The sequence below is a fragment of the Salvelinus alpinus genome, chromosome 10, assembly GCF_045679555.1.
Source record: "Salvelinus alpinus chromosome 10, SLU_Salpinus.1, whole genome shotgun sequence".
NCBI classification, from domain to species: Eukaryota; Metazoa; Chordata; class Actinopteri; order Salmoniformes; family Salmonidae; genus Salvelinus; species Salvelinus alpinus.
This window is the reverse complement of record NC_092095.1, coordinates 52,441,815-52,452,491: the sequence shown is the minus strand read 5'-3', so window position 1 is coordinate 52,452,491 and position 10,677 is coordinate 52,441,815. Positions and strand designations below refer to the sequence as shown.

General features: G+C 41.9%; 1 protein-coding gene across 6 annotated transcripts in view; it reads right to left on the bottom strand.

Moving 5' to 3' along the window:
• Nucleotides 1-300: 300 nt before the first annotated feature.
• The window catches only part of LOC139532230 (nck-associated protein 5-like), a 160,826-nt gene continuing 150,449 nt past the window's right edge, over nt 301-10,677 (bottom strand). For all 6 annotated transcript variants that reach the window (XM_071329592.1, XM_071329594.1, XM_071329595.1 and 3 more), the window contains one exon: nt 301-2,906. In XM_071329592.1, coding sequence (XP_071185693.1) covers nt 2,583-2,906 — 324 coding nt within the window. In that variant the 3' untranslated portion in view covers nt 301-2,582. The remainder of the gene's footprint in view (nt 2,907-10,677) is intronic.

Here is a 10,677-nt window from a genome sequence, read left to right as displayed (position 1 = left end):
GCGTTTTGTAGTTGAAGACTATGACATGAGCTTTACCGCAAGCATTTGAAGGCAGGACTTGGCTCAAACCTTCCCTCTTAACAATTCCCTGCTGTAGCCTATTTACAGATATTTCAGTTACACATTGATGAGCGCAATGGCAAAGATCAGCGAAGATCTCACTGTTCCTTATGACTATAGTACCTTACATTTGACTACAGTATATGATACTGAACGCACACGTGTATGACTGCACGCACGCACACGCACACACACACACACATACACAAACGTCAACCTCCAACAGTTGACAACACCAAATTTAAAATAGGAAATAATTTCTTTTTATTTGTCTGGGAAATTATGACATAAAATATAGCATTAAAAGTCTAATGTAACAGCCAAAATTGCACACGTAATTACCAAAGTAACACTGCTGGTAACAGGTTCTCTTACAAAGGAACAATCAAGCAGAGAAGATGTGAAGTAGGAAAATTAAACACCACTATACAGTTCCATGTACAAAAAGTGGGATATAAATACTCGTCAGCTAGAAAAAAATACATTATGGTCTTAGCAAGACTCTCCTTACATATTATTAACAGTTTCATGGAAAATTGTTCAAACAATGAAACAGTCTGTTTTTGATTAGCACCAGAATCAAATTACACACGTTTGGCATGATGATGTATTCCTACTACGTGTCAAATGTGTTATAGGATAAAGTGATAAAAGGTTGCAGTAGTAGCTTTTATTCGACAAAAAAAAAACAATTTTGTATCGACAAAACCCTACAGGAAGTCACAAAACGAGGAAACGATCAAGAAAAGTTGAACTGTTCTCAATCAATAAACATACAGCTTGAATGATTGGCAAACATTACACAATTATTAAATGTTTTAAATTGCATATACCAGTCAGCAATGCTCCATTCTGATATTAATTTAATTGCAGTTTTTAACACACAAACAAAATATACAAAAAATGAGTGTTTTATGATGCTACAAGAGACACAGTTTCAACAGTTATGTTATCTTGCAGTTCATGAAGATTTTACTTTTCAAAAAATGTCTGTTTTCCGTAAAAAAAAAAGAAAAAATGTATTTTCCATGAGTTGTAACCTTATATTCAAGGTAACTAGGTATACGCGTTGCATTTTCCCTGAGCTACTAGCATAGACCTTGCTCCGCAAATGTGTTATTGAAGCCCACAGAAGTTTCTGATTCATCAGTACCATTCTGACACTAGTTCAGTTCTATGTTTACATTAAATACTGAGTGACCCAAGTACAATGGTGATGGCACGGTGATTGCCTAAAGGGATAATTCAGGATTTTTTCTACTTCCCAGAGTCAGATTAATTCGTGGATACCATTTGTATGTCTCTACGGGCAGTTTGAAGGACATTGCTAAATAGCGTTAGCATAATGACTGGAAGTCTAAGGTAACTGCAAGCATGCTAGTAGATACCATATACTTCCAGTCATTGCGCTAACACTAGTTAGCATTAGCTCACACAACTAACTCTAACTTCCTTCATACTGGATGCAGAGACATAATAATGGCATCCATGAGTTCATCTGACTAGGGAAGAAGAGAAAGGGGTTCATTGCCAAATATCCCGAAGTATCCCTTTAAGCCACTACACAGCAGTTGAAGTTCATCTTGACAGTTTTGACTTGCTGGTAGAAATGATTGATCATGTATTGATCATGTATTTCTCATCTGTACTACAACTCAAAGTCGAAACTGACTCCAGTACATTCAATATGCAGGATACTATTCTTTAAGATCCCACAGTACTGGTGGTTCAATTAAATGTGCATATGCATGTATTTAGGTCACTTAATATAAAGTATAAATCACGGCACTTCAAAAATAAAATACATTATTTGTTCTTGTTCTCATGTGTGTCACATTTTAGTTCACCATGCAACTTTCAAGATACCACAGCAGTCTGGAAATCGTACACGTTTGAGCCAATGGCTTTAGGAGCTATGATTGTATGGTATGGGTTGCAGTGTATTGCATGATGGTAGTTGTGGTGTGTAGGTCTGCCATTATGGCATACAACACTGTGGCAGTAAAACATTAGAGAAATAATTTGAGAAATAATGATCAGTGAGAAAACCATATATCCACATCCAACAACCGTAATAGTTTTTTGCACATATTATGATTCTTAAGGTATTGCTTCACACTACTAGGCATCATCAGTTGCTCCTGATAATATTACTGATTGGTTTGATTTGGATTTGGTGGTATTTACTCTAGTTGTGTCTTCAAGTTGAATTCCTTAAAAACTTTGTACAGTATTTGTTACAGTGCAATGATTTAAAAAAAACATTCCCCCTTCGGGGAAAAATATATAATGCAAGAAGACAATTTCTAATATTGCTTTCCACACCTTGAACGGTGGTACTGTTGTAGCCTATATTTTAATTGTCCATCTCAGAGGTCATGCATACCGTACAGTCTGGGTTCACGTCCTTATCTTATGACATCACCTATGACATCCCTTCCTTCCTTATGACCTAAGTGCTTCGGTTGGTGGGAGTAGCAGAGGACTCCAACAGAATCACCCCCGGCCTCCACTTTCTTACTCTACACGTCGTTGGAGCCTTGACTGGTGCATGAGGAGAAGCTGTCGTAAAGCGAATCGCTGAGAGAACCCACACGCTCCGCCCCGGGCTTGTTGGAGTAGTAGCTGGACGACGAGGGCTCGTTGTCAGCCCTGCTGCAGCAGTCCTCTTCTCTCTCCCCTGCGGAACAGGAGCAGTCACCGCTACTGGGCCTTAGCTCTGTCTCCGGGCACAGCCCCAGCCCACTGCTGTTCAGCTTGTTCAGGGAATCCAAGGACACGTCTCTGGAGCCGGCCCGGACACCTCCTCCGCAGCCGCCTGTCGTCATGTCCACTTGATTCCCTTTCTACAGCAACAACAAGACAAACAAGAGAGGAGAAAATGAGACGAGAGGTGTTTTTGTCATCTACCCACACTGAGTCCACACTACGTCCACACTGTAGCACATTATTATCATCATACTTTAAAAGGCCAATCTGGTATTCAAACAACAAAGCTGTCCCAGATTACTTATATGAAATGATATGGAGAAAGGAGCAATCTGTCACTCGGTCTCTCAACAAAGAATATCCAGAAACAACAAAAACAAGGCTGTCATGCTGAATTTACACTGAGTGTACAAAACATTAGGAACACCTTCCTAATATTGAGTTGCACCCCCTTTGCCCTCAGAACAGCCTCAATTCATCGGGGCATGGACTCTACATGGTGTCGAAAGTGTTCCACAGGGATGCTGGCCCATGTTGACTCGCGAGGTCAGTCTATGTCATGGAACTGTTTTGTACACTCAGTGTACATCTACTTCAGCGTAATGCAACACTACAAAGCAATTTGACTACTGCCATTCCTGTGTATCGCATTGATTTATTGAGAGCTTTGTTCATTCTCCTCCCATGCTTAAGGCCCAATGAGTCTGTCTGGGGGAATGTGCCGTGAGATATCAACCTCTCTACAGGGGGGGGGGGGGGAGAGAGAGAGAGAGAGAGAGAGAGAGAGAGAGAGAGAGAGAGAGAGAGAGAGAGAGAGAGAGAGAGAGAGCGAGAGAGCGCGAGAGAGCGAGAGAGAGAGAGAGAGAGAGAGCTGTTTTAACACAGCGTATTATATTTTTGTCAGGAGCCCATGTTGTTAAAAAAGAAACGAGTGAAACGGCGGCCAGCTTCTTCTCGCTATAAATGAACGCAAATGGCTTAACCTCAAATATACTGACGAGAAAACAGCTACCGTATATCATTTTGCATATTGACAGGTGTTTTGGTATGCACAGAGAATCTAACCTAAAGGTATAATGTGGTATCCGGGTATCTGTTCAATGGAGATTTCAATCCATTGATTCTTGAAGAATATACCACAACAAGAGTGGGGCTGCCATTTGTCTAAAGAAATACATCTCAGATTGCAGCATTAACGTTGCAGTTTCAGGATGAATCCCTAGAACCTTCTAGGTCCTGTTGTTTATGTACTTTTGAGAAATATTTTTGGCATGTACACTTTTATCGTGTGTGGTGGTTGAACTCATTGCCTTCTTTCATGGAAAACGCCTCCAAGCCATTCCACCACCCTTGAGTAAATTGGCAACACAACAATAGGAGAAGTCCCCATTGAGATACATATATACAGTGGGGAGAACAAGTATTTGATACACTGCCGATTTTGAAGGTTTTCCTACTTACAAAGCATGTAGAGGTCTGTAATTTTTATCATAGGTACACTTCAACTGTGAGAGACGGAATCTAAAACAAAAATCCAGAAAATCACATTGTATGATTTTTAAGTAATTAATTTGCATTTTATTGCGTGACATAAGTATTTGATCACCTACCAACCAGTAAGAATTCCGGCTCTCACAGACCTGTTAGTTTTTCTTTTAGAAGCCCTCCTGTTCTCCACTCATTACCTGTATTAACTGCACCTGTTTGAACTTGTTACCTGTATAAAAGACACCTGTACACACACTCAATCAAACAGACTCCAATCTCTCCACAATGGCCAAGACCAGAGAGCTGTGTAAGGACATCAGGGATACAATTGTAGACCTGCACAAGGCTGGGATGGGCTACAGGACAATAGGCAAGCAGCTTGGTGAGAAGGCAACAACTGTTGGCGCAATTATTAGAAAATGGAAGATGTTCAAGATGACGGTCAATCACCCTCGGTCTGGAGCTCCATGCAAGATCTCACCTCGTGGGGCATCAATGATCATAAGGAAGGTGAGGGATCAGCCCAGAACTACACGGCAGGACCTGGTCAATGACATGAAGAGAGCTGGGACCACAGTCTCAAAGAAAACCATTAGTAACACACTACGCTGTCATGGATTGAAATCCTGCAGCGCACGCAAGGTCCCCCTGCTCAAGCCAGCGCATGTCCAGGCCCGTCTGAAGTTTGCCAATGACCATCTGGATGATCCAGAGGAGGAATGGGAGAAGGTCATGTGGTCTGATGAGACAAAAATAGAGCTTTTTGGTCTAAACTCCACTCGCCGTGTTTGGAGGAAGAAGAAGGTTGAGTACAACCCCAAGAACACCCTCCCAACCGTGAAGCATGGAGGTGGAAACATAATTCTTTGGGGATGCTTTTCTGCAAAGGGGACAGGACGACTGCACCGTATTGAGGGGAGGATGGATGGGGCCATGTATCGCGAGATCTTGGCCAAAAACCTCCTTCCCTCAGTAAGAGCATTGAAGATGGGTCGTGGCTGGATCTTCCAGCATGACAACGACCCGAAACACACAGCCAGGGAAACTAAGGAGTGGCTCCGTAAGAAGCATCTCAAGGTCCTGGAGTGGCCTAGCCAGTCTCCAGACCTGAACCCAATAGAAAATCTTTGGAGGGAGCTGAACGTCCGTATTGCCCAGCGACAGCCCCGAAACCTGAAGGATCTGGAGAAGGTATGTATGGAGGAGTGGGCCAAAATCCCTGCTGCAGTGTGTGCAAACCTGGTCAATAACTACAGGAAACGTATGATCTTTGTAATTGCAAACAAAGGTTTCTGTACCAAATATTAAGTTCTGCTTTTCTGATGTATCAAATACTTATGTCATGCAATAAAATGCAAATTAATTACTTAAAAATCATACAATGTGATTTTCTGGATTTTTGTTTTAGATTCCGTCTCTCATAGTTGAAGTGTACCTATGATAAAAATTATAGACCTCTACATGCTTTGTAAGTAGGAAAACCTGCAAAATCGGCAGTGTATCAAATACTTGTTCTCCCCACTGTATATATATATAAAAAAAGCTCTGCATCTCCAATCTAGCATAATCACAGAAATCATGCATAATGCATTTTTCCACATACAGTCATACATCTAACCACAGTGAATACAAAACACATCTTCAGTAGAAAAAAAGTGATGTCGTGTAATTCAACCTTGGTCAATAACTATTAGAATATCTTACGGGTAATATTTATGCAGAAACGCACTGAGGAATCTTGAAATAATTTGAGGAATTATTAGAAGGAGCCTGTGCTCTCTGGCTACATTTTATCTGTGGTAAAGGTAAACACAATTCTCCGGGTAACTGGATTGTCCTCCAGCCAATCTACCGAAGGGGCCAAGCCATCCACACACTTCCTGGGTGGAGAGTACACAGAGGTATTACCATATTATCCGGGGTATAGACCGCCCTCGGGGTTGCACTAACTCCTCATCATTAAGTGTTCACTGCCAGGTACCTCTTAGAAATGGCTTTTCTCCCAGGAACTCCAGCCCAGAACCACTCTGCTAACAATCTGGCGGTTAACAATAATGCATTCTAGATATTCTTCATGTACTAAATCAGCACAGAGAAAATCAGAAATACCCTACACTTCTGAAAAATATCCCTGTGACTAATAGGTACTGTGACTAATAATGGTAATTCAAGGGTTGGTGATAAAAACTAATGTGATTCAAATCTGCAAAATGACACATCTCCATTCTAGCAAAGTTACTGGAGAATCAAAAGTGCTACATCGAAAAGGCTTTTTAGTCCAAGACTTGGCTCAATCTGGGTCCGGGAAACCAACCATATAGTATGTGCCAGTGTAGTGTAGTCTACAGGTGCATGGATGTGGAAGACCATGAGAGCCGAGCAGAGGGTGTATGACTTGATTGTGATCAGTGATTGGAATTGGGGTGGCCTTTCGTTCAGCGCCTTTGACAGTGAGGAACAGCAATCATGGTCCTGTTCTTCTCCTAACAGCACTGAGCTCTCTATCTCGGCAGGAGGGATTCTTATCTGTGATTGAATTTGATTTGGTGAAACACAATTACCACTCTTGTCTGTGGGTCGAAACCAACCTCCGTGCAGACCTTGACTATCCGAAGGCACCTAAGGAGCCAGTTGAAGTGTATCCTTTACAACGGAACACACAGGAAAACATCGCCTCAGGGGCACATCGGGTGGAAAAAGAGCTTGTCAACGGCTAATTGGTTATCATCTAGCAACACCGAGGTATTTCAGTTCAATGGGAATGTCTTGGGTGACTGGGATTCTGAAAGAATATATACGTTGGAAACATTCTTGCTTTCTAAAGGTGTTAAGAGTCAGTCAGTCGATAAGGAGGCCAAAGAGAGAACGGCTGTTCTATTGTTCATATACCACTAATGGGAAACTGTTGTGTATGTACGTATAGGCAGTAGCAGCTGGTATACAATTGAAATCAAATAGGCATGTGGGCCTTGAGAGACAATAATTTCTCTACACTTGGTGTCAGATGTAAAAAAATATATATAAATACACCTCTGATATTTAGAAAATTACAAATAACTCATAACATTCCAGCCCGATATTTGATTCGAAAGTCTGTCATCTGAAGCACATCTTACACGTCTGTACTTCTACTTCCAACTGCGTGTCCAAGACCAAAAACATCCCTCTCTCTCCCCATTGCATTAGTGCTCCAGGTAACAAGCTGTTACAAGCAGCTGGGGAGAAAGTGTGAACACAGCTATTACATTTACATTTACATTTTAGTCATTTAGCAGACGCTCTTATCCAGAGCGACTTACAGTAGAGTGCATACATTTTATTATTACATTTTTACATACTGAGACAAGGATATCCCTACCGGCCAAACCCTCCCTAACCCGGACGACGCTATGCCAATTGTGCGTTGCCCCACGGACCTCCCGGTTGCGGCCGGCTGCGACAGAGCCTGGGCGCGAACCCAGCCCAGCCTGGGCGCGAACCCAGAGACTCTGGTGGCGCAGCTAGCACTGCGATGCAGTGCCCTAGACCACTGCGCCACCCGGGAGGCCGCAGTGGTCTATTACATAGTTACATTACATAGTTACATAGCTATTACATAGTTATGAGGCATATTGCTGTGTAACCTGGCCCTCTCTGGTCTGGCTCCTTAGGCCCTGCTATGCCCGGCCCCAGCACAGCATCTAAGGCTGTTTTCCCCCTGTCGGGGAGGCCTGTAGCGATCTCTATTACCCATCGGGAGAGAGAGAAGGGAGCGAGAGAGAGAGAGAAGGGAGCGAGAGAGAGAGAGAGAGAGAACAAGGGAGAGAAGGAAAGAAAGAGAAAAAGGGAGAGAAGGAAAGATAGAGAGGGAAAGTAAGAGAGGATGAGAGCGACTGAGAAAGATATAGAAATAAAAAGGGGGAGATTGAAGGAGGGAGAGGGAAGGTGGGGTGTAGCCAGGCAGCCAGAGAGGCAGGCAGGCAGCGTGGCTGTCAGGCAGTGTCAGGATGATGAATGGGGGCCAGGCTGGGCCATGAGGTCTCTGATGGGAGCTGCTGAGCTTTACATCACTCTCCTGAGTGTTTGTGAAAGGTTATTAAAGGCACTTAAATCACCCAATCTCACACCGCACCCGCGCTCCCCCTGTCCGCACCTTCCACACACTTCCCACTTCCCAAACAAATCTTCCATAACGATATTATGAACTTACCTGACTGACTTAAAGGGAACGGTCACAACACCATATTTTACAGTAGGTATGGGTTTCTTTTTGACTCATACATTGTCATTTTGGTGCCACACCCACCACTGTTGTGCGTGGCCAAACACCTCTATTTTCATGTAATCTGACCAAAGCACCAGTTCCTATCGAATCCAAGTGCCAATGCCATTTAGCACTGCTGGGTGATTTGAAAAGTCCTAGTCAATCGATCAATGATATAATAACAGTCTTAGCAAAAAAAAAAATTTTTCATTTACAATCTGTAGAAACTATGAGAATAGAAAGGTTCAGAACTTTTGTGAAACATAAATAATAAATCGCAAATAGAAATCAAAACTGGGTGGACTTCAACGATAGACGGTGGGTTAAGGGTAGCTGGGACAAAACAGAAACAAGGATAGGACAAAAAAACTAACAAAAGGTAACTATTGTAAAACATACTGTGTCCTTAAAATGTACAGTATATACTATGTGTAAGCTGGAAGTAGAAGCTGTTGTTGTCCATTCGTTTACTCCAATTAGGGAGGGGATGTAGGGTTAGGGGAAAATAATAACGGAAAATATATACAAAATATATATACATACAGTAACAGTCAAAAGTTTGGACACACCTACTCATTCATGTTTTTTTTCTATATTTTTACTATTTTCTACATTGTAGAATAACAGTGAAGACATCAAAACTATGAAATAACACATATGGATTCATGTAGTAACCAAAAGGTGTTAAACAAATTAAAATATATTTTATTTGAGATTCTTCACAGTAGCCCCCCCTTTGCCTTGATGACAGCTTTGTACACTCTTTGCATTCTCTCTACTAGCTTCATGAGGTAGTCACCTGGAATGCGTTTCAATTAACAGGTGTGCCTTGTTCAAAGTTCATTTGTGGAATTTATTTCCTTCCTAATGCGTTTGAGATAATTAGTTGTGTTGTGACAAGGTAGGGGTGGTATACAGAAGAAAGCCCTACTTTGTAAAAGACCAAGTCCATATTATGGCAAGAACAGCTCAAATAATCAAAGAGAAACGACAGTCCATCATTACTTTAAGACATGAAGGTCAGTCATTCCGGAGAATGTCAAAGACTTTGAAAGTCTCTTCAAGTGCAGTCGCAAAAACCATCAAGCACTATGATGAAACTGGCTCTCATGAGTACCGCCACAGGAATGGAAGACCCAGAGTTACCTCTGCTGCAGAGTCCAAATTTGGGATTTCGGATAGATCACTAGAGTTAACTGCACCTCAAATTGCAGCCCAAATAAATGCTTCACAGAGTTCAAGTAACAGACACATCTCAACATCAACTGTTCATAGGAGACTGTGTGAATCAGGCCTTCAGGGTTAAATTGCTGCAAAGAAACCACTACTAAACGACCAATAATAAGAAGAGACTTGCTTGGGACATGAAACATGAGCAATGGACATTAGACCGGTGGAAATCTGTCCTTTAGTCTGATGAGTCCAAATTTGAGATTTCTGGTTCCAACCACTGTGTCTTTGTGAGACGCAGAGTCAGTGAACGGATGATCTCCGCATGTGTGGTTCCCACCGTGCTGTGTCTGTGATTTATTTAGAATTCAAGGCACACTTAACCAGCATGGACTACCACAGCATTCTGCAACGATACGCCATCCCATCTGGTTTGCGCTTATTAGGACTATCATTTGTTTTTCAACAGGACAATGACTCAACACACCTCTAGGCTGTGTAAGGGCTATTTGACCAAGAAGGAGAGTGATGGAGTGCTGCATCAGATGACCTCCACAATCAACACGACCTAAACCCAATTGAGATGGTTTGGGATGAGTTGGACCGCAGAGTGAAGGAAAAGCAGCCAACAAGTGCTCAGCATATGTGGAAACTCCTTCAAGACAGTTGGAAAAGCATTCCAGGTGAAGCTGGGTGAGAGAATGCCAAGAGTGTGCAAAGCTGTCATCAAAGCAAAGACTGTCTAGATTTGTTTTACACTTTTTTGGTTACTACATGATTCCATTTGTGTGATTTCATAGTTTTGATGTCTTCACTATTATTATACAATGTAAAGTTGTAAAGAAAAACCCTTGAATGAGTAGGTGTGTCCTAACTTTTGACTGGTACTGTATATTTAAAAAAAAATATATATATATATATGGGGGATTGGAAATGATGCAAATAATTAAATTGATGAAAGCCCAAATTTACCTGCAATATTAGAGCTGACCTACACCCAATTTTTT